Here is a 25162-nt window from a genome sequence, read left to right on the forward strand (position 1 = left end):
ACTGTAGATGAATTCTTTCCCAGGTCCTATGGAACAAAGTGAGTTTATGGGCTAAACCCGATCTTTTTATTTTTGTCCTGCAGACATTAGCTACACAATGGAATAAAGCTCCCTACACTGTTAGTATCATGCTTTATGAAAAATGAGATAAATCAGCATTTGAGCGAGTAATAGTCCTCAGGCTACAGTACTCGATTCATAATTCATTTCCAGCGAACATTATACCATACACTGCAAAATATCTACCTTCAGACTAGTTGATTGACTTTTTCCTTCTCTTGCTAATCCAAAATCTCCCAGTTTAGGTTCCAAATGCTTGTCAAGGAGGATATTGGCACTGGAAAAAAGAACAATCAACATTGAACAATTTTTCTTTTATGCAAAGTACTTTACTACAGTACTTAGAATCAAAATAACCAAATGGAACAAGTTTTCCTATCATATACAATACATAATTTTCTACTCCAGTCTTCATAGATACTGAACTTGATGACAGCCAAAAAACTGTAAACAAGAATTTAAAAGTAGGTCTCCTTTAAACAGTGAACTTTCAGTCTATAAATTCTTTAATAAAAACTTCCATGAAGGAAATTTTGCCCTTAGTTTGTTATTCATATAAAATCTTGTAATCAGTGCTTTATTTAAATTTGATGAGTAACTGTCAATTCTCTAAAAATTCATCACAAATGGCCAAAGAAAAATATTCTCTAAGAATTACAGTTACAGGTTGTCTGTGTTCCATTGAAATTATTAATGATAAAATCTACCAACATCATAAAAAGTCATCTACAAATTATACAGGCAGCCCGCAGTTAACGGCGCAATCGCTTAGCGGCATAAAATATTATGAAAATGTATTACGTATAGGGTATTTTTATTTCTGCACAGAAATATGATACAAAGGCAGCTTTCGAAACTGCCCTTTATGTTATCAAAGAGGATGTTTTTCCATGTTCTTTGTTGTGAGCCGCCGCCCTGCTGCTCTTCAAAAAATATAGAGTTAAATAAAGGGCAAATTTAGTGATCGATGTGTTGATTTTATAAATGTTTATGCTTTTATGCTTAAAATGTGTATGAAAATGTATTACGTATAGGATATTTTTATTTCTGCGCAGTAATATGACACTAAGGCAGCTTTTAAAAATGCAATGTTTTTTCATATTCGTTCTTGTAAGCCACCACCTGCCGCTCTTCCGAAAATATAGTTAAAAAGTGTGCAAATTTAGCGATCGATGTCTCAATTTTATAAATGTTCATGCTTTTATGTTTAAAATGTGTATGAAAGTATATTATGTCTAGGGTATTTTTATTTTTTTACATAAATATGATACAAATTAAGGCAGCTTTTGTAACTACCCTCCACGTTGTCAGAAGATGTTTTTTCATGTTCGTTCTTGTCCACCACCGTTCCAAAAAATGCATGGTATTATTTTATTAATTTGGGGGCTAATTATAACTCATTTTGTTAATGAAACTTCAGCTTTTTGTTATAATGAAACTTCAGCTTTTTGTTATAATGAAACTTCAGCTTTTTGTTATAAGTTTTCATGCATTTATGTTTAAAATGCGCATGAAAAAGGGATTTTGACGAAGGAAAAATCTATTTCTGGGCAAGGGTTCGTGTCGTCCAGTGAAATAATCCCTTAAGTTCATTATTTCTTATAGTAAATGAAAAAACTAAAATTACCAGAGAAAAAATAAAAAAATAGGGGATGTTCAGAGTAACTGACTCGCTCACCCTAAATAAAAAGAGGGTGTCGGTATGGTGCTAGGGCGATGAGACCACTATAACGAAACTCTTGTCATTTAGAATTCTCTAATTCATCAAAAATCCCCCTCCCTGAGAGAGCTGACACACGGGCCCGGCGTACACATCCTCCCACGCCGACCGCAGCGCCTCTCGTGGCCATCCTTGAAGTTAGATGCCAATCTTGGGCGCAAGGGTGGGAGAACAGGGTAGGATTTCACTGGGCGACACGAACCCTTGCCCAGAAATAGATTTTTCCTTCGTCAAAAGCCCTTTTCTGGGCTCAGTTCGTGTCGCTTCGTGAAATAGTACCAGAGAATTAGCACAAGGTTGGAAAATAAAATAAGGTCTCAATTTAAAACGAAAAGAATAAAATAAATGAATATAATCTATTTTGAAAAAATTTACAAGTATCATAACTAAGGTTAAGGGGGCCGGCCGGCTAATGACATTTTTTAAGGACAGACTTTGATATTCATACCACTTAATAAGGGTGACTTGGGACATCTCAAAACCGCATATGATTTTCGCCTCTGACCTTCGTTTTTGTGACGCAGGGCGATTATCCGAAAATAATCATTTTTTCAAGTTCTATCTCATCCCTTGATATTTAATATTAAGACCTGGGATTACTACCATATAGACCTGATGTAGACTCAAATTGAAGGGGGAGTTTTTTTTTCTCAAAAGTCATTTTTTTTTTGCTAGATATGAATTTTTCAATATGGTAAAAAAATAAACCCTATAAATCAGAAGAAAAAAATTTATAAAAAAAAAGACGAAACAAAAATGGAAAAAAGGGCTCTATTTGATTGTTCTATAATGTCTTTCTAAGTTATATACCAAATTCCAATGTTATAGCTTTAAAACTAAGTGAGAAGATAGATTTTGAAGGTCAATAAGTATAGTTTTGAGATACGGGCGTTCAAAGTTTTCCTTCGTATTTCTACAAAACATTGTTAATAAATAATGATTATTATGAATGTATATTTCTTTTTTGTGTATTAATAAACCAAAACTATTTTATTTATCATAATTTAATCATAAATGATGATCCCTTTGCTCATATATTGTAGCCTGGGGCACTGCTTGAGGCAAGATGGGGCACTCCTTCCTAAGCAAATCTCTCTCTCCCCTTCACTAACTCGGCTTATTACAGCGAATTTTCTTCTTCTGTATGTTAGCGAGATGTTTTCCTTGTATTTTCCTCCTTGGCATGATGAAATTCTTGCCGAAACAAAGGTAAACAAACGTAAATGCAAGAGAATGTCAGAGGTGAAACTCGAAGGTGTACTCTCTTTTTACAAAGACAATTTAATAAATCATGATTATTATGAATTTCATATTCCATTTTGGGTATTAAAAAACCAAAACTTTGTTATTTATCATAAATGAAAATCTCTTTGCTCAAAGATCGTAGCCTGGCCACAGTGTGACGTGTGCTGTCAGGCAAGACGGGGGCGTTACTACGCAACCCTTACTACGGAACCCTCCCCTCTCTTCACTAACTACGCGTATATCATGATACTATTCTGTAATAATACTTGAGCGATTTTTCTTCGTCTGTTTGTTAGCGAGATGTTTTCCTTGTCTTTTCCTCATTGGCATGATGAAATCCTTGCCGAAACATACATAAATATACGTAAAAGCAAGCGAAAGTCAGAGGTGAAATCGAACGTGTAAACTACTTGAAGTTTGTGATCGCACTAAATCATGACTGGACTTGGTAGCTGAGCTGAAGTCTCCCTTCTCGACTTGGTGAATGTCTGCAGATGCCATTTCTCCCAATTTCTTTGACAATAATTATCAAAATTTATGATAATAGAAGAAATATTGCACTTTCTTGTACGGATCCAATGTTTTAGGCTTATTGAGTTACGTTTAACTAATTACCCTGTAACTACGAAAGTAAGAGGCAATTTTTTGGACGAAATAATTCGTATACGTATTCTCAATTGCCATATGAAGCTCCATGAATTTTTTCATGACTTTGCATTTTTCGCCCTATACCACCATATATAGGGGTTCCGGCCGGCCCCCTTAACTTAACCTAATATAATAAATGCCAGCTTAAGACATATAATTGGACTTAAAATTAAACTTAAACTAACTTATGATAACTTAGAACTAGATTTTATGAAACAATATGATTAAATATCTTAACATACATATAAGTGTGTTTCCCTAGCAAAAAAATAAGGGAAAACGACACTAAATGGTTACAGTCAGTAATCAATATTTACAATTGTGAGTGCCCCTAGCAAAAAAATAAGGGGCACATCACCATAAGTAGCCTTTTTAGGCAGCTAAGGCTGAAGGACCCAATTGAACATGACGGTAAGGTTAGGTGAATTGTTAGTGAGGCAAGTAGAAAGGAGATCTGGATCTTCGACTACAACTACTGAACAGTGTCAGGAGAAACTATGTTTCCCGCTGCCACTGCCGGAAATTTAAGAGATTCCAAGGATTTTAAGTAGTGCCGTTTAAAAACTGTCGGCGATTTCCAGCCTGTATACTTCTTCAATTCATTGAAATTCATATGTTGGAAGTAATTGATAGAGGTGGCTACTGCCCTGATGACATGGGCTTTAGGGAATGAGTCAGGGTTAGCTTGTTTGATAAAATAGAGGATTTGTTGTCTAATCCCTTTTATTGAAATAGTGGCACCTTTTTCCCTCATAAAGAGGGGGCCTGAGGATCTAGAAGATGTCCTGGACAGATAGGCTCGTAAGGTCGTCACCGGACAAAGAGAAGGGTCTTGTGGAAGAGGGAGGACCTTCCAAGGGGCCCATCTCATTAAGGGGTCCTCATTCTTTGCCAGAAAGCTACGATCTGGAGATAGTAAGACTTCTCCTGAGGGGAGGAATTCTACATGTCCAGCATCTCTGGAAAGGGCCGACAGTTCTGATATTCTGGCTCCTGAGGCCAAACTTAGTAAGAATAATGTTTTTCTTAATAACATTAAATAGTTACATGAAACGTTGTCAGTATCTGAAGCCAGTTTGAGAACGTCATTCAAGAACCATGAAACTGAACTAGGACTTTCTGAAGGTCTGAGCCTAGCACAGGCTTTAGGAATAGACGTAAAGTAGGAGTCTGATAAGTCTATCTTAAAGCCAAACTGGAAGATTTTCTTTAAAGCTAACTTATTAGTGGTAATAGTACTAGCTGCTAGACCTTTTTCAAACAGGGATCTGAAAAAGGATATAGCTAAATTAACTGTCATGGTTCAGGTGTTTGTTTCCTTCAGGAAATTTGCCAATTTCTTTACAGCAGCATCGTACTGACGTAAAGTTGATTCCCTCTAATCCGATTCTAAGAAAAGGATATTCTGGGGATCGATATTTGCATCTTTCTTAGCCGCAAACTTCATGAAGTCCATAAAGTTAGGGTTTTGAGAATTCCTTAGGAAGTGAACACAGTCCTCATTTGTACTGACTGAGATAGCCTGGGATTGGGAATCCGTCGAGGTCGGAGACCCAATTCCAGGAGGAGAGGATACCAGTTGCTCTTGGGCCAATCCAGGGCTACTAGAGCTACTTGTCCCTTGAACGTCCTGAGTTTGCTCAGGACTTTCAATAGAGGATTCACTGGAGGAAAGATGTAAATCTTCCTCCACTGATTCCAATCTATGGACATGGCATCTATGGCATAAGCCAGAGGGTCAAGGTTGGGAGCCACATAGGAAGGGAGCTTGTGGTTCGCTTGAGATGCGAAAAGATCCACCTGGAGACCTGGGACCCTTTGGCATATCCACTGGAATGAGCGCTTGTCCAGGGACCACTCCGATTCTAGAGGAACTGATCGAGACAGGGCGTCTGCTATCACGTTCCTTACTCCCACCAGATGGGTGGAGGATAGATGCCATTTGCACTTGGTTGCTAGAGAGAAAATGGCTATCATGACATGGTTCACATGTTTTGATTTGGATACTCCCCTGTTGATGCAGTGTACCACTACTGCGCTGTCCAAAACCAGCTTTATATGGGAATTCTTGGCTGGTAGAAGCCTCTTCAGAGTGAGGAATACTGCCATGGCTTCAAATACATTTATGTGAAGCTGGCGGAACTGAGGCGACCAAGTCCCTTGAATTTTCTTGAATTGGGAGTATCCTCCCCACCCGCTTAGAGAGGCGTCCGTATGGATAACCAACGCCGAAGGAGGGAACTGGAGAGGAACTGATTTGGACAGATTCTTGGACTCCGCCCAGGGGCGGAGACGTTTGCGAAGAACCGGCGGAATTACTGACAACTTGTCTCGAGATTATACATTTGCCCTTGAACGCCAAACTTGATTTATATCCTTCAATTTTGCTTTCAACAGAACGTCTGTGACTGATGCAAACTGAAGGGAACCTAGGATCCTTTCCTGGTTTCTCCTTGACGTCTGTTTGCATTTGAGGAATTGTCTTAATAACTTGGATATTTCTTTCCTTTTGGCCAACGGAATTGACAGAGTGTGGGAGTTCAGGTCCCACTGAATGCCGAGCCACTGGAAACGAGACTCCGGCGTTAGCCTGGATTTGGTCTTGTTTATTTGGAACCCCAGATGTTCCAGAAATTTAATTACTTTGTCTGTGGCTTTGAGGCATTCCTCGACGGTTGTTGCCCAAATGAGCCAATCGTCGAGGTACGCTACTACCATTATCCCTTGCGACCTCAGTTGTTGGACCACTGATTCCGCTATTTCTGGGCTCAGTTCGTGTCGCCCAGTGAAATAATCCTTAACTTCATTGTTTCTAAGGTAAATGAAGCTAACATATACCAGAGAAAAACAAAATCAGGAAGATGTCAGAATAACTGACTCGCTCACCCTAAATAAAAAGAGGGTGTCGGTATGGTATCTGGGGCGAGTGAGACCACTACCACAAACCTCTTGCCATTTAGAAGATTCCTACACCAAAATCCCCTTCCTGAGAGCGCCGATCCATAGGCAAGGACGGCAACTACTACTACTACGCCCCGCACCACGCCGACTGCCGCGCCTCTGGTGGTCATCCTTTTCGTTAGCCGGCTAGGAGTAACACGTGCCATCTTTTGCTCTGTGTTTTTTGTGCTTTTCCCTGGATTTATCTATATCATGGAACGCGCAGCTATCGCCGCAGCTAAGTTATGTAACCCGAAAGGTCTGGATTTAGTTTTGTCAGTCAGGGGCCCTTATTTACCGTTTTTTAGGTCCGAAATAAGGCCACCTGGTCTGGCGCATGGCGGCCAGCGGCTCGCCTCATGTCTTGTTAGATTTCCCGGTCCTCTATACTGAGAAATCTTTCATTGTTTTTACCTTTCATGGGTTTTTATCACGTGCTACTCTAGTCCTCATTATATATTTTACATCGTTTGTAGGGATTTCATTGCCTATACCTTAGATCTCGTTCATGCATGCATGTCTCTTTGTCTAGGTGTGTAGGCGCCTGAGTGATTATTTATATTTTCCTGGTCCAGCATCCTGGCTATTGCCCTCCATCTACGTATCGGCTAAGGCTAGCTTTTGAGCAGTTGGCTGTCTTCTTCGGAACCAGCCTACTCCTCCTGGACATCTCTTTCTCTTTCACTCATGTTTTCCCTCTTTATATCTATATTACAATGTAAAAGTTTTTATTATTTGTTATATTGTTGGGTTAGCTTTTAGGGCGACCAGTCCCTAGGCGGTTTTGTTGCATTAGGTCTTTTATACTGTTTTGTTGCCTTATCGCCCCGTGGTCGCCGACCCAGTCGGTTGTGTTGCATTATCGCCTCTTGGTCCACCTGCGATCGCATGGACCTCTGGTCGCCCTAATCCCAGTCCCCTCTCCTCCCTCCAGACGGGAAGGGGGGGGGGGGGGGATCTGTCCTGGCTCGCTTACGGTCGCTATGGCAACCATCCGAGCTCTTCTCCCCCCTCCCCCTAGCCAAGGGGGTCACAGGAGTTTAGGACAGCTGTTAGCACTGGGGATCGCATATCTTTACTCGGGCTCTGGAGGAGCTCCGGCGTGGTCGGGGGTCGGGGTTGGCCACTCCCCCTCTGGTCGCTTCGGGTCTTCTCCAGCGTACCTTGGGTCTGATTTCTCTCCCTCCTCATATGCCTTACCCCTCCGCCAGCAGACGGAGCACCTGCTCACTATCCGGGTGTACCTTCAGTTGTCGGGAGGGGGTAGCTGGCTCCGCCAGCTACCAGAGTGGATGCGATTTCAGTTGGTCATGAAAGCTTTCCCTATCTTATGTACCCCCTTCGTCTTCCGGCGGAGCGCTCTTGCTATCGGGGCGCTCCTCTAGTTGTCGGGGGAGGGTTGGTTGTACGGTGGAGCTACACGCTCCACCTTAGTGTAACTTTTCTTGTATAAGTATAGGGCATCCTCTCCCGTTCTCCGGCGTGGTATACTACTCCTTGAAACTCATTATGGGTATATAAAAACACCTGGTTGAATTTTACTCACCCCTCCGGTGTACACCGGAGTTCCCAACCAGCGTCTTAGGTCATAGGCCTTCTTCCACAAGGAGTTCAGGGGTGGATTATGCCCAATAATTCTAGACTACTCCGGCATGCAATGGAGTATCACAGTAGCCCTGTAAATGTATAACATTGATACTTATGTATCTTTCCACTTACAGGCTACTAACTGTCAGGAGCCAGGTTGTAACGCCGTCCTCCAAGACCCCTGCGGGCATGAGGTCTGCAGGACTCATGCTCCGTGCGCTACCCGCCACAACGAGATGGTAGTATGGCATCACGAGGCTTGTACCATTTGCTACGAGCTGGTGAGCCAGTTTTTGGATGGAGTAAGTATATATCGGTGTCAAGTTTGTTCCTTTCATGACATATATACTTTCACATATCTTAGCTTTAAGTTATATGGTCATATTCAATTTTGGTAATGATCCGTCCTCGGGGCTTCGTTGTAAGGATTACAATGACCCTCTTTTCCAGGCTGCCGCTGTTAAGGAAGTCGCGTCAGCTACCCTGAAGGCCTGGGTAGGTGGCTTCGGAAGGAACGCCACCAAAGGACAGCCCTATATCCTCGATAAGAAGCTGGCTGTCCAGATCTTCCCGGGTGGGAAGTCGATGGGGTATGTGGACCCCGCCGCGGCAGCTCCTACAATTGCTTCCATTCAACAGCAAGTGGAACAAGCCTTGATTGAGGGAGGAGGCTAAGACATCGTGGCGGAAGTAGCCACACTTGATATTAATATAGAGCCAATGACGGTAGGTGGGGAGGATTTATTAGTTGAGGTAGGTTTGTTGGGCGCCCAAGGGCTTCCCTTGGGTGCCTCTGGATCTTCATCACCTGTTCCTTCATCTTCTTCTTTTCAGGGCTTTACTGGATCGGAGATCCCTTCTAGTACTCCTGCTGCATCCGTGACCCCCAAGGTAAAGGGGCACAGGGAGCAGAAGACCCTTCAGAAGATGTCGTCCAAAAAGACGTTGTCTTCTTCTACTTCTCGTAAGCCTCCGGCTTCCCATCCCGGAGCAGAGAAAGTGAAGTCATCTTCGTCTTCACAATCCAAAGGGTCAAGAGGCAAGTCCTCTAAGGAGAAGGCCCGTACTCCTGCCGAGTCTGTGCCTTCTCCCGCTGCTGCCGGAACTCCTCCGGTGACTCCTCCCGGGGTCGTGGTACCTGGTACCTTCAATCCTGCTGCATTTTCGGCGGGAATGATGCAGCATGTAGGTGATTTGGTAGGCTCTCTAAGTACGAGAGTTGAGCAGATGTTTGCTCAACTCTCTACCACTCTTAATCAGTCAGGGCAATCCATTCAGAACCTGAATGAACGAGTGTCCGACCAAGAGAATCGCCTAGCAGGCCTGAACCAGGCACCTCAGGCCGACCTCCCGGTAGCAGGAACTGGTCTTGCCCAGCTGCCAGACTATGACACCCTCCCTGCCTTCTCTATGAGTAATCCTTGGAGGGTAGCAGCTTATGCTCCCTTCAAGGACGGCATGATTTCCATTCCGGAATGTGGAACTCGAAGGATCGAGGACTTCGAGTTCCACCCAGCCGACTTACAGCCTCCTTTCATGGGATATGCGAGGCTGACGGAGACAGCCTTAAACAGGGAGGATAAAATCCCAAAAGAAACGGTCTTATATAGCCGAAACCACGCTCAGAGAGAGTGGTTGCATTGCTTGGAGGAATGGGACTGCACTAACACCAGACTCCAAGCATTCAAGAGCCCGTTTACTATCTTCGCCACAGAGGAGGAGGCACCACTCCCCTTTACGACGAAGATAGCAGAGGTCACAATGCAGGCGGGCATGAAGGATGAACCCCTTCCACAACTAAGGGAATCGGACCCTACGTCCCCTCTCTTCCCTGCTTTCGGTGATCTGTGAGAGAACCTACCGGCCACTTTTACGGTAGGTAAACTCAAACCGGACTGTGCCATGGAACAGTTCGGTGAGAGGTTACCCAGATTACCTGACAACCTCATTCAGGCAGAGTTTGAGGCAAGAACCAGGCTAGGTAGAACTCTCAACACCCTGGTTATGACTGAAGTGGCTGCTTTAACGTACGGCACGGAGCCTCTTTTTAAGCTCCTAGCCAAGTCACAAACCCAGACAGTCCAAGCGGACTTGTACGGGTTTATAGTGGCGAGAAGGAACTGCCGGAAGCACGTCCATCAGGAGGCAACGATTCGGCACGAGCCAAACAAGCTGCTTTCCTCCAACATCTGAGGAGCGGACCTCTTCCCGGAATCGGCAGTTAATGAGGTCCAACACGAGGCGACGAGGCTTAACCAGAGCCTCAGAGCTCATTGGGGTCTCTCGGCTAAGAGGAAACCCGAGAACCCTTCCTCCTCTAGCAAAAAGTTGAAAAAGACAGAGAGGTTCCAGCCATACCAAAAGTAGCAACAGCAACACTTCGTTCAGGCTGTTCCGGTTGCTCAGACAGGTCAATCTGCAGCACCGAAAGGACAGAACCAACCGATTCTCCTACTTCCCCACAAGGTCAGCCCTCGACCTCTTACGCTGTTTCCCCGGCATTCAACCAGGTGTTTGAAAGCCAAGCCTTTCAAACCTTCAACAGGTTTGCTAGGGGAAGCAGGGCTAGAGGTCCCTTTCGGCAACGAGGCGCAGGAAAAGCTACCAACAGGGGTAAGCACTTCCGTGGAGGACGCGGAGCTCATTCCGCACAACAGCAGTGAGATCTCCCAGGTAGGAGGGAGGCTGTTCCTCTTCCGGCACAGGTGGGGGTTCAGCAAATGGGCACAGAGCATTGTGTCCAAAGGACTGGGTTGGAGTTGGATCAAAGGTCCCCCTCCACCCAAGTCATTCCTTCAGTTACCATCAAAGGAATTGACAGATTACGCAGAGGAGCTCCTTCAGAAAGGAGTAGTGTCGAGAGTCAAGCACTTAAAGTTTCAAGGACGCTTATTCAGCGTGCCAAAGAAAGGCTCGTCAAAACGAAGAATAATCTTAGACTTGTCCCGGCTAAACTTATTCATTCGTTGCGACAAGTTCAAAATACTGACCATCTCGCAGGTGTGGACCTTACTTCCCCGTGGGGCCGTCACCACCTCTATCGATCTTATAGACGCATACTATCATATCCCAATCGCGAGACACTTTCGCCCATACCTAGGCTTCAAGCTGGGAGACCAGGCATTCTCTTTCAAAGTGATGCCCTTCGGGCTGAATGTAGCCCACAGGGTATTCACGAAAATAGCGGAAGTAGTGGTACAACAACTGAGATCACAAGGGATAATGGTAGTAGCGTACCTCGACGATTAGCTGATTTGGGCGCCAACCGTCGAGGAATGCCTCAGAGCCACAAACAAGGTACTTCAATTTCTGGAACACCTAGGGTTCCAAATAAACAGGACAAAGTCCAGGCTCACTCCGGAGTCGAGTTTCCAATGGCTCGGCATTCATTGGGACTTAACCTCTCACAATCTGTCAATTCCGGTGGACAAGATGAAGAAAAAAAAAAAAATAGCCAAGTCAGTAAGGCAATTCCTCAAGAACAAACGGGCGTCAAGGAGAAACCAAGAAAGGATCCTAGGTTCTCTCCAGTTTGCATCAGTTACAGATGTTCTACTGAAAGCAAAACTCAAGGAAATAAACCGAGTTTGGCGCTCAAGAGCAAATGCCAAATCTCGGGACAAGTTGTCCGTGATCCCGCAGATTCTTCGGAATCATCTCCGTCCATGGGCGGAGACAAAGAACCTGTCCAAGTCAGTTCCTCTTCAATATCCTCCTCCGGCGTTGATCATCCACACAGACGCCTCTCTAAGCAGATGGGGAGGATACTCTTAGTTCAAAAAAGTTCAAGGAACTTGGTCACCTCAGTTCCGCCAGCTCCACATAAACGTATTGGAGGCTATGGCAGTATTTCTCACTCTGAAGAGGCTCCTTCCACCAAAGAATTCTCATATAAAACTGGTATTGAACAGTGCAGTAGTAGTACACTGCATCAACAGAGGAGGATCCAAATCAAAACATGTGAACCATGTTATGATAGCCATTTTTTCTCTGGCGAACAAGTACAAATGGCATCTATCCTCCACCCACTTGGCGGGAGTAAGGAACTTGATAGCAGACGCCTTGTCTCGATCAGTTCCTCTAGAATCAGAGTGGTCCCTGGACAACAGGTCGTTCCAGTGGATACGCCAGAGTGTCCCGGGTCTCCAAGTAGATCTTTTCGCCTCTCAGGCGAACCACAAGCTCCCTTGCTATGTGGCCCCCAACCTGGACCCTCTGGCTTATGCCACAGATGCCTTGTCCATAGATTGGAATCAGAGGAAGAAGATATATATCTTTCCTCCAGTGAATCTTCTATTGAAAGTACTGAACAAACTCAGGACTTTCAAGGGACAAGTAGCTCTAGTAGCCCCCAACTGGCCAAGGAGCAACTGTTACCCTCTGCTTCTGGAATTGGGTCTTCGACCTTGACGGATTCCCAATCCCAGACTATCTCAGATAGTACAAATGAGGACTGTGTTCGCTTCCTCAGGAATTCTCAAAACCCTAACTTTATGGACTTCATGAAGTTTGTGGCTAAAAAAGATGCAGATATCAATCCCCAGAATATTCTTTTCTTAGAATCAGATAAGAGGGAATCAACTTTGAGACAGTATGATGCTGCTGTTAAGAAGTTAGCATCTTTCCTGAAGGAGACAAACACCACAACCATGACAGTAAATTCAGCTATATCCTTCTTCAGATCCTTATTCGAAAAAGGATTAGCAGCTAGCACTATTACCACTAATAAGTCAGCTTTAAAGAAAATCTTTCAGCTGGGCTTTCAAATAGACTTAACAGACTCTTACTTTACGTCTATTCCCAAAGCTTGTGCTAGACTTAGACCTTCTGAAAGGCCTAGTTCAGTATCATGGTTTTTGAATGATATCCTCAAACTGGCTTCAGATACTGACAACTCTTCTTGTTCATTCATAATGCTACTAAGAAAGGCGCTATTCTTGCTAAGTTTGGCCTCAGGGGCCAGAATTTCAAAACTGTCGGCTCTATCCAGAGATGCGGGTCACATAGAATTCCTCCCTTCAGGAGAAGTTTTACTGTCCCCGGATTGTAGTTTTCTAGCAAAAAATGAGGATCCTTTAGCGAGATGGGCCCCTTGGAAAGTCATTCCTCTCCCCCAAGACCCTTCTCTTTGTCCAGTGATGACCTTATGAGCCTTTCTGTCTAGGACATCTTCTAGATCCTCGGGTCCTCTCTTTATGAGAGAAAAAGGTGGCACTATATCAGTTAAAGGTATCAGGCAGCAGATCCTTAACTTCATTAAACAAGCCAATCCTGAATCTTTTCCAAAAGCCCATGATATCAGGGCAGTAGCCACCTCTATTAATTATTTTCAGCATATGAACTTTGACGATTTAAAGAAATATACTGGCTGGAAATCGCCGACAGTTTTTAAGCGTCATTACCTAAAGTCCTTAGAATCTTTAAAATTTCCAGCAGTGGCAGCGGGAAACATAGTTTCCCCTGACACTGCACAGTAGTCGTAGTTGAAGATCCAGATCTCCTTTCTACCTGCCTCAACTAATATTTCACCTAACCTACCGTTATGCTCTATATAGTCCTTTAGCCTTAGCTGCTTATGATTATGATTATGGTGGTGTGTCCCTTATTTTTTTGCTAGGGGCACCCACAACATTATTGTTATTTATGAATTGTCAATTTAATGCTGCTACCCTTATTTTTATGCTAGGGTAGCATACTTATTGATTTACTGTAGCTTTTAAGAGAATAAATTGTCTAGTGAGTAATTCCCCATGTAAATATTTAACTCACTATCCTAGATAAGTTATCATTACTATTATGTGTTTAATCTTAAGTTAACTATAAGTGTACTAATTATATATTAAGTTAACTTTCTGTATGATAACTTGTAAGCTCTCAATATTATATTATTTGTCTTAGTTCATAGTTTCATTGAGACCTTCCTCTTTATTTTACAATCTTGTGCTATTTCTCTGGTACTATTTCACGCAGCGACACGAACTGAGCCCAGAAAAGGGATTTTGACGAAGGAAAAATCTACTTCTGGGCGAGGGTTCCTGTTGCCCAGTGAAATCCCCACCTGTGTCCCGCCCTGCAGCCCAAGATTGGCATCTAACTTCAAGGATGACCACCAGAGGCGCGGCAGTCAGCGTGGTGCGGGGCGTAGTAGTAGTAGCTGCCGTCCTTGCCTATGGATCGGCGGTCTCAGGAAGGGGATTTTGGTGTAGGAATCTTCTAAATGGCAAGAGGTTCGTGGTAGTGGTCTCACTCGCCCCAGATACCATACCGACACCCTCTTTTTATTTAGGGTGAGCATGTCAGTTATTCTGACATCTTCCTGATTTTGTTTTTCTCTGGTATATGTTAGCTTCATTTACCTTGGAAATAATGAAGTTAAGGATTATTTCACTGGGCGACATGAACCCTCGCCCAGAAATAGATTTTTCCTTCGTCAAAATCCCTTTTTCATGAACACCCTGGGGGCTACGTTCAGCCCGAAGGGCATCACTTTGAAAGAGAATGCCTGGTCTCCTAGCTTGAAGCCTAGGTATGGGCGGAAGTGTCTCGCGACTGGGATATGATAGTATGCGTCTGTAAGATCGATAGAGGTGGTGATGGCCCCACGGGGAAGTAAGGTCCGCACCTGTGAGATAGTCAGCATTTTGAACTTACTGCAACGAATGAATAAGTTTAGACGGGACAAGTCTAAGATTATTCTTCGTTTTGTTGAGCCTTTCTTTGGCACGCTGAACAAGCGTCCTTGAAACTTTAAATGTTTGACTCTTGATACTACCCCTTTCTGAAGGAGCTCTTGCGTATACTCTGTCAATTCCTTCGTTGGTATTTGAAGGAATGTTTTGGATGGAGGAGGACCTTTGTACACAATACTTTGTGCCTAATTGCTGAATCCCCACCTGTGTCGGAAGAGGAACAGCCTCCCTCCTACCTGAGGGTTCTCACTGGGACTGTGCAGGACGTGCTCCGCGCCCTCCACGGAAGTGTCTCCCCCTGTTGGGTGCCCTTCCGCCACCCCTCTGTCAAAATGCACCCCTAGCTCTGCTTCACCTTCCATACCTATTGATGGCTTGGAACGCCTGGCTTTCGAATACCGGATTGAAAGCTGGGGAAACAGCGTAGGAGGTCGAGGGCTGGTTTTGAGGCGTCAACAGGAGGATGGGCTGGTTCTGGGTCTTGGAAGTCGACGGTTGCACGGGTTGTGAAACCGGGACTGCCTGAACGAATTGTTGCTGCTGCTGTGCCTGGAAGGGGGAACTTCCTGGGCTTCTTCAATTTCTTAGAACCAGAGGGGGTGCTTTCTGGCTTCCTTTTGCTAGAAAGACCCCAGCGGACCCTAAGGCTCTGGTTGAGCCTGGTGGCTTCATGATGAACCTCATTTACAGCAGCTGCAGGGAAAAGGTCAGCTCCCCAGATCGAAGACGACAGCAACTTATTCGGTTTGTGCCTTATAGTCGCTTCCTGCAGGACATGTTTCCTGCAGTTTCGTCTTGCCACTACAAAGTCGTACAGATCCGACTGTACGGTTTGCGTCTGTGCCTTAGCCAGGAGCTTAAACAGAGGCTCCGTACCATATGTTATGGCGGCAACCTCTGTCATCACTAAGGCGTTAAGTGTCCTTCCTAACCTGGTCCTTGCGTCTAATTCCGCTTGGATCAAGTTGTCTGGCAGTCTCGGGAGTCTCTCCCCGAACTGTTCGATAGCACAGTTCGGTTTGAGTTTCCCAACTGTAAAAGATGCCGGAAGGTCAGCCCAGAGGTCCTCAGAAGCTGGGAAGAGTGGGGACGTCGGGTCCGACTCTCTCAGTTGAGGGAGAGGCTCCTCTTTCATGGCGACCTGGATGGTAACTTCCGCAATTTTTGTGGTGAAGGGAGTGCTGCCCCCCCCCCTCCTCCTCCATCACAAAGATTGTGAATGGGCTCTTGAATGCCTGAAGCCTAGTATTGGTGCAGTCCCAATCTTCCAGACACCTCACCCATTCCCTCTGAGCTTGTTCCCGACTGTAAATTACAGTTTCTTTCGGGATCTTATCTTCTCTATTTAGGGCTGCATCCATCAATCTAGCATACCCCATGAAAGGTGGTTGAAGATCGGCGGGGTGGAACTCAAAAGTCCTCGATACGACGAGTTCCACAGTCCGGGATTGAAATCATTCTGTCCTTGAAGGGTGCGAAGGCTGCTACCCTCCAAGAATTACTCATGGTGAATGCGGGGAGAGTCGTAATCGGGCATTGGAGTCACTCCGGCGCCTGCCAGAGGAAGAACTGCCGGGGGATTCTGGCTAAGACCCGCCAACAAGTTCTCCTGGTTCGTCAGCCGATCCGAGATGTTCTGGATCGACTGACCGGACTGAGCGAACGAGGTGGAGATCTGGGCAAGCATCTGGTCAAGCCTATCGTTCACCATTGCCCCCACCATGTTCCCCACCTGTTGCATGACCCCTGCTGTAAAGGAGTCGGGATCGAAGGGGCCAGAGGTACTGGTCGCAGCAGGGGTCTTTGGACGAGCTCCGGTGGACGTAGACGGTACTGGCTCGGCGGGAGCGCGGACCTTCTCTTTAGAGGACTTGCCCCTAGACCCTTTGGAGTGCGAAGAAGAAGATGTCTTCGCTTTCTCTGCTCCGGGATGGTTAGCCGGAGTCTTATGAAAAGATGAGGCCGAAGTCTTCTTAGAAGACGACCTCTCCAGGGTTTTTTGCTCACGTTGTCCTTTCACCTTAGGAACAACCGAGGCAGAAGACGTCCTAGCCAGAATTTCCGATGCAGAATAACCTTGGAATGAAGCAGAAGAAGGGACAGGAGATGAAGATCCAGACGCGCCCAAGGGAAGCCCTTGAGCGCCCAACAAACCGACCTCAACCAACTCACCTTCCCCTACCGTCATAGGCTCCACATTAAGGTCCAGGGTGGCAACGTCCTCTGTGATCTCCGGGGCTCCCCCTTCCGCCAAGGCCTGCTCCACTTGCAGCTGGATGGCAGCGATAGCCGGCGCTGCCGCAACAGGGTCGACGTAGCCGGTCGACTTGCCGCCTGGGAAGATTCGGACAGCCATGTTCTTGTCTAGAATATACGGCTGCCCCTTCAGTGCATTCTTCCCGAAGCCACCTACCCAGGCTTTCAGGGTGGCCGACGCGGCGTCCTTCACGGCGGCAGCCTGAAACAAAGGGTCATTGTAGTCCTTACAATGAAGCCCCGAAGATATATCATTAAAACTTACAACTCTAGTCGACTATAAGCAATTTTAAACCAAACTATCTGACAGTATATACCAAGAAAGAGACGATACCTACGCCGGTATATACTTACTCCGTTAGAAAACTGTTCCACAAGCTCGTAGCATATGGAGCAGGCTTCGTGATGCCACACGATCAATTCATTGTGGCAGACAGCACAGGGAGCGTGGGTCCTGCAGACCTCATGACCACAAGGGTCCTGCAGGACGGCGTTACATCCCGCCTCCTGACAGTTGGTAGCATGTAAGTGAACAGATACATAAGTATCAGCATATACCAACAGGACCCATCTTAAAATATGATGCTCCGCTGCATGCCGGAGTAAAATAAATTTTTGGGCATAATCCTCTCCTGTAATCCGTGTGAGAGAGTCCATAGGACTCGGTAAACTGGTTTGAAAACTCCGGTACACCGGAGCGAAGATTTCCGCCAAACCAGATACCTGCTCATATACATATAGTACACCGAGGTGAGGGTACAACACAGCGGAGAACGTGAGAAGATTATCCATAAAGTTAAACAAAATATCCATAAAGTTAAACAAAATAACACTAAAACAAAACAAATAATAGTGTATGCGGAGCCTAGCTCCGCTGTAGAACCCTTCCGCCAACCCACGGGGCACACGGATGGTGAGCGGGTGCTCCGCTGGAAGACGAGACTACAACAACCATATACAGGGGAAGCATGTAAGGCCTACTCCGTATTCCCCGCCCAAAGAGCTGGCGGAGCCAGCTATACACGTAAAGATAGGGAGGGAACAGGAGAACAACCATAGAATGCCAGAGAAGGCACGACGCGAGCTGGCGGGGTGGCCAACCCAACCTGAACACACCGGGACCTCCCCGAAGCTCAAAGAAAACGTGACCGGTCCAACAGGACCCCCCCTTAAGTCCGTGACTCCCGTATCCTCCTTGGTAGGGAGGAAGAGGGGAGGGGTGCCCGGATGGTTGCCATAGCGACCGTGAGCGAGCAAGGACTAATCCTCCCTCCACCTGGGAGGAAGGGGAGGGTGGGGGACTGGGACCAGGGCGATCAGCTGGCTCAACGCGAGTGCAGGTGGACCACGAGGCGATAATGCAACAAAACATAGCCTAGGCCACACTGATCGCCCCTAACATGCAACCCATATCAAGTACATCGTAATAAAAAGAAAAGAAGGAAATCACAAGTGGGAGAAAAAGGAGGGACGTCCAGGAGAAGTAAGCTAGTCTCCCCGAAGGGGAACGAGAAAACCACTCGGGAGCTGGCCTCTGCCAATACGTAAAACGGAGGGCGACGGCCTGGATGGCTGGACTAATGAGTAATATCAATAAAATAAATCAAAATAATAACCCACACACCTAAACACCTAGACAAAGGGATATGCATGCATGAACACTAATCTAAGGCTTAGGCAAAGGATTTCCGAATAGTACGATGTAAAGCAATAGAATGGAGTGGAATCTTCTGTACCAAGTAAAAATATCTCATGATAAAGGCATATATACACAAGGAATAGTTACCACGGTATGGGAGACCAAAGTAGCTAACCGAGCACGAGGCGAGCCGGCAAGGCGAGCCATGCGCCAGACCAGGAAGACTATTATTGAACCTAAAAAATGGTGAAAACAGCTCCTGGCTGGCTAAAACTAGTATATAACCTTTCGGGATACTTAACTTAGCTGTGGCGATAGCTTGCAATTCCATCTTGAGCGAAAGTAATCCTAAAAAGTGCACAAAAACACAGAGCAATTGCAGACACGTGCGTACAGAAGTTCGCTAACGAAAAGGATGTCCACGAGAGGCGCTGCAGTCAGCGTGGGAGGATGTGTAGTAGTAGTTGCTGGCGCCAGCCGTGTGTCAGCTCTCCCAGGGAGGGGGATTTTGATGAAGGAGAATTCTAAATGACAAGAGATTCGTGGTAGTGGTCTCACTCGCCCCAGCACCATACCGACACCCTCTTTTTATTTAGGGTGAGCGAGTCAGTTACTCTGACATCCCCCTATTTTTATTTTTTCTCTGGTAATGTTAGTATCATTTACCTAGAAATAATGAACTTAAGGGATTATTTCACGAAGCGACACGAACTGAGGCCAGAAAAGGGATTTTTACAAAGGAAAAATCTCATTTCTGGTGGAAGACCTGTGTTGCCCAGTGAAATGTCCCTATAGCACTCATTTCTAGGTATAAATAAATGCTAAATATACCAGAGAAAAAAGCCATTTGAAATGCCAGAGTTACTACCTCCAGCTCGCTCACCCTCATAGGGTGTCGGTATAGCACAGGGGCGTGTGGAAACCACTATCACATATGCTTTGCCAATTAGATGTCTCCTCTCTCAAAATCCCCCTCTAGAGAGGTGCCGTTACAACGTCTACCTTCCGCTCGCTACTACTATCTCTGCCGAGAACCCTCATTCCTGAAATACGCACTCAAGCTTGGGCCAGCTAAAGGGTGGGGAAAAGGAAAAAGAGAGGGATGGGTTCACTGGGCGACACAGGTCTTCCCCCAGAAATAGATTTTTCCTTTGTCAAAATCCCTTGGGCTTGACCTGTGTCGGCCAGTGAAATAGTAACAGAGAATTGCCCATACAAGCTTGGAAATAAAATGTAAACAAAAATTTCTGGGATTGACCTGTGTCACCCAGTGAAATGTACCTATACCACTCATTTCTAGGTATAAATAACTGCTAAATATACCACAGAAAAAAGCCATATGGAATGCCAGAGTTATTACCTCTGGATCGATCACCCACATAGGGTGTCGTTATAGCAACAGGGGCGAGTGGAAGCCACTATCATAGATACTTTACCCAATATCTTTCTCCTCTCTCAAAATCCCTGCCAAGGAGGTGCCGTTACAACGACCACCTTCCGCTCGTCACTGTTACCTCTGCCAAGAAACGTCATTCCTTCATAGCACTCGCTACGCGAACGACTTGTTTTTTCACTGTGATCTTTTTCGTTCTTTTGGATTAATTCTTGTGATTAATATGTCTCCTGATCGTCAAGAAGCATCTTCATCTAAGTTGAGTATAAATTTATTGACTTTGAACGCGGTTAGAAAATGGTTTTTCCTTGTTTAAGAGTTGTTAGTTGAAATGTTTACATGTTACGTATGTAGAAGGAACCCTCATCCAGGGAACCAGCATGTTTACATTAGTACTGCGTTTCTCAGTCTTCTCAAATTATAATTTTTACTTTTTATTTTTACGATGATTATCTTAAATTCAGCACTATTGCAAATCACAGTAAGCGCTACTGTTGTCATGAAATTTTACCTTTTCGCTCCTGCTGGGTATTGATAGGCTTATGTATTACGGCTCAACTTTTACATTTTCGGCCTTATTAGTGGGTTTCCCTCATTAGTCATCGTCCTTCATGAGCGATTTGGTTCCCTCACGGAAGTGTGGTTTTATTTCTTTTAATGCGTGAGTAGTGTGTTGGAAGCGAACTAGGCTAGCTAGCCTAGCACTTCGCCAGTTTATATTTTGGAGGTAAAGGAGAGCCCTCTGCCATCCAATATGCTCATGCAAGTTGTGTATGTGGTAAATTTTTGTATTATCTTGTTTTAATATTATATTGGTGTACTAATTTTATTATGATGAGGTTAGTTTGGAAGTCCCATACGATTTACCAACCCTAGCCTACCTGACCAGATTGATGAGATTTTGGAGGGCAGGCTAGGTGGTTGAGAGTGCTACTCGCTACCCATAGTTGGTACTAGTCCTGGCTACCTGACCAGACCGATATTCGGTTTTGGAGGGTGTTCCATCACTAGAGAGTTCCTCTCTGTTTACGTAAATGTAGGTGCTAGACCTGTCTAACCTGACCAGGTCGATACGTTCGATTTTGGAGGGTTAGGTTAGGCTCTAGAGTGTCCTCTTTCGTAACATACTAGTATGCGCTGTCCTAGCCTACCTGACCAGATCGATGTATCCGATTGTGGAAGGTTAGGCTAGGCTCGCAGATGGGCTTGCTCCCTTTTTTTGTTGGTACTTCCAATACTGCTTTATCAATACAATTTTGTAGTATAGCCTTGGCCGTTTCCTCCTTTAGGGTGTCAGTAGGCATGCCGCCTTCTATCCCTTTAGTTGTAGGTTACTTCACGGCTTCTCGGAGGGTCGTAATCACCTGACCGGTTGCTGTTGCCAGGCGATTTCTAGTCTTCCTTTCTCCTCCGAGCTTTTCCCTTCCGTTCCGGACTCGTTCCGGCGGTACTTAGTTAGCTCGCTGACCTAGTAATCCTACCAATGAACAGCAGCTGGAGCGTCTAGTACCATTTCGGGGGATTAGTCGGAGGAGATTAAGGATTAGTAGATTACGTAATCTCTGTTGGTATATCTCCGAGCTTCTGTTTATTCTGGTTACGTATGGTCTACCATCACTTCCGCCAGTATTTTATACGCCGGAGCACTACATACCACTGTTTCCGCTGCTCGGTATTCCGTATTCTCTGTTGTTATTGCTGTTCCCCACTCCGGTGGAGGCGGACTAGGCTTAGGCAATGCGTTTCCAATGGACTTGGAATTGCTATCCTACTCCGGTATGATCAGTTTCAGGCCTAGGTTTTACCTGGTTCCCTGTTCTGTTCGTATCAGGCCAACTCCGCCAGTCATAACTATTGTGATAACGAAATTATGGATTCCGGAGCAGACAGAGACAATCAGAGCTTTTACATTATGTAAAATTATAATAGTTGATGTTTACCTTTGGTGAGTTTTAGTAGAACTAGCCTAAAATGTAAACATACCGCCGGATTTAACTCCGGCAGAACTATTTGAAGATATTCATGTATCAATTCTAACTTACAGATGGTATGCTGTCAGGAGTTGGGATGCACAGCCGTCCTCCAACAACCGTGTGGTCAAGAGGTCTGTCGATCTCATGCCAGTTGTGCTGTGCAGATTGAGAACCTTTAGGTATGGCACCCGGATGGCTGTGAAGTTTGCTACTCATTGTTTTAGTATGTGACTGATGAGTCGGCAGGAACCATTCCCATATTGGTAATGTTCTCTATTTTTGTACGACATATCCTTACATTTATATATCTAAAAATAGGACACGTTCCGCCACTAGAGGATCTGATTTCGTCCTCTCTTACAGACTCCTCTGGCGCTCAAAACCTCCTTGTTGACGACCCTAAGGACCAGGGTTGGAGGTTTTGGCAGGAATGTTGCTGCCGGATGCCCCTCTGTACTGTCGGAGGAGCTTTGTTCGCTACTGTATCCGAACGCAAGGACTTCTTCGGCAGTGGATAGGGAGGTGGCGGCCCCTATCATTGCCAAGATTTGGTTAGAGACCCAGGCCCCTCCGGAAGACCAAGACGTCTTGTGCGAGGAGGTGGCGGAAAAGGTGGCGGCTATCAATATCCACCTTGAACCGATGACCGTCAACGCGTAGGAAGAAGGTAGGGAAGTAAGTGAGGCAGGTAGCTGTAGTTCTAGATCTGTAAAAAAGACAGCTTTTTCATTCAGTCCTACTCCATCTTCTTCCTCTTCTTTCCAGGGCTTCTCAAAGTCCAAGAACCTTGGGGACAGGTCTAGTCCCGTGATCCCCAAGGTAAAAGCCTTGAAGAAGACGACTCTGCCTAGGACTAACAGTCCTATTCCAGCGAGTTCCGCCAGGTCGTCATTGACTCCTACACCTATGACTTCCTCGGCTAAAGCTACTCCCCCGCATAAGGGGTCTAGAGCTAAGGTATCTAAAGCCAGATCTACGGAGTCCGGCTTTGATCCTGATGCCTTCGCTAATCTTCTTATAGAGAAGATGGGCAGTATAGTGGACTCGAGGTTACAGTCGATGTCTTCTCAGCTCGCTTCGAGCTTGGAGACATCGGGTCAGTCCATCCTGTCTCTGGCTCAGAGGCTACAGGTCCAGGAGAGCTTGCTAGCCGTACTTACGCAGTCCGGAGGCACACAGCAGTCCTTCATTGTGCCGGACGCCTCTAAACTCCCGCCTTTTGAGAACAGCAACCCATGGCGGTTGGCTCTACATACCCCCTTTTCGGATGGCATGCTGACAATTGAAGGCTGTGGAACCCGTCCCGTGGAAGACTACAAGTTCTTCCCGGCGGACCTCCAATTTCCCTTACCAGGCTTCGCTCGGTTAGCTGAGGAAGCATTAGTCTGGGTAGACAGGGTCCCAAAGGAAACAGTAATTTATCCTAGGGACCAGGCACAGTCGGCATGTCCACACCCTTTCAGAATGGGAGTGTGTCAACACTAGACTGACGCCACACAAGGGCTGCTACACCATGTTCGTGGTGAGGAATAACATCCCAACCCCTTGCACGTCTAAGATCGCAGAGTTAACTCTGCAGGCTGGAATGGAAGAGAAACCGATGCCTCAGCTTCAAGAGACAGAACCTACCTCTCTGCTCTTTCCCGGAGATCTGGAGTGCTGGGTGGGCACTCCAGAAATGTTCACAATGGGCAAACTCGATCCGTAGTGTGCTTCCACTCAATTTAGTGAGAAATTACCCAGAATCCCGGGGGCCATGGTAAAGGCAGAGTTTGAAGCCAGGTGCAGACTGAGTAGGTCGATCAACTCTGTTACTACATCGGAGTTGACAGCGTCTGTCTACTCTGACGAACCCCTATTCCGGGTTCTTACAAAGTCACTCTTACAGACCTTTCAGAGTGATCTTTATGACTTTGTGGTTGCTAGGGGGAACTGCAGGAAGCATGTCCTTGCCGATGCTTCCATTAGACACGAGCCTAATAAGCTCATTAAAGCGGCAATCTGGGGTCTTAACCTTTTTCCTGAAGCCGTAGTTAATAGTGTCATCAGTGAGGCTGCTAGGGCTAATCAGAACCTTCGTGTCCACTGGGGTCTTCCTTCAAAAAGGAAGTTTTATGAGACCTCCGGACAGCAGCCAAAAGGTAGGAAGAGGGTCAGGAAGTATCAGTCTTTCCAGGCTCCTCAGACACAGACGGTGATTCAGGCAGTCCCTGTCTCCCAAATTGGTCAACCTTCGACCTCTAAGGCACGACCACAGCAACAATTGGTGTTGCTGCAGAGTCAACCATCTCAACAGTCCTTGAGTTCGGCTGCTTTCGTGACGTCCCCGGCCTTCAACGCTTCGTTTGAAACAGAAGGGGCGTTTCGAGGCTATAACCGAAATGCAAGAGGAAGCAGAGCAAGAGGTGCTTAACGGTACAGAGCTGGCTCCAGAACTCCCTCCAGAGGCAGAGGTTCCAGAGGAGGCAGAGGAAGTAAGACCTCATCCAATCTATGAGCCTCTCCAGGTAGGCGGGAGATCGTACCTCTTACGGGACCATTGGCCTTCAGTCCGTGGGCCCACAGTATTGTATCAAAAGGTCTGGGGTGGAGATGGATAAAAAGGCCTCCTCCACCAGTCAGATTCCAATAATTCCAATGACAGACCTCCTAGACTATGCCAAAGACCTTCTTCAAAAGGGGGCAATAAAGAGAGTCAGACACCTGAAATTTCAGGGACGTTTGTTAACCATGCCAAAGAAGGACACGGACAAACAAAGAGCGATTCTGGACTTCTGCCGTCTCAACTCATATATTCAATGCGACAAGTTCTGCATGCTAACCGTCTCGCAGGTGCGGACCTTACTTCCCCGTGGGGTCGTCACCACCTCTATCGATCTTACAGACGCTTATTATCATGTCCCGATGGTGAGAAACTTTTCTCCCTACCTAGGCTTCAAACTAGGAAGACAGGCTTACTCGTTCAGTCATGCCATTCGGGCTCAATATAGCGCCCAGAATATTCACCAAACT

The 25162-nt window shown here is 45.8% G+C and overlaps 1 protein-coding gene across 1 annotated transcript in view; it reads right to left on the minus strand.

The window, feature by feature from the left end:
- LOC135224495 (uncharacterized) overlaps positions 1 to 25162 on the minus strand; it is a 438160-nt gene that overhangs the window by 43226 nt on the left and 369772 nt on the right. The window contains 1 exon segment of the mRNA XM_064263507.1: positions 247 to 337. Within this exon segment, the coding sequence (XP_064119577.1) occupies positions 247 to 337 (91 nt within the window).

The sequence above is a fragment of the Macrobrachium nipponense genome, chromosome 12 (genome assembly GCF_015104395.2).
Source record: "Macrobrachium nipponense isolate FS-2020 chromosome 12, ASM1510439v2, whole genome shotgun sequence".
Taxonomy (NCBI): Eukaryota; Metazoa; Arthropoda; class Malacostraca; order Decapoda; family Palaemonidae; genus Macrobrachium; species Macrobrachium nipponense.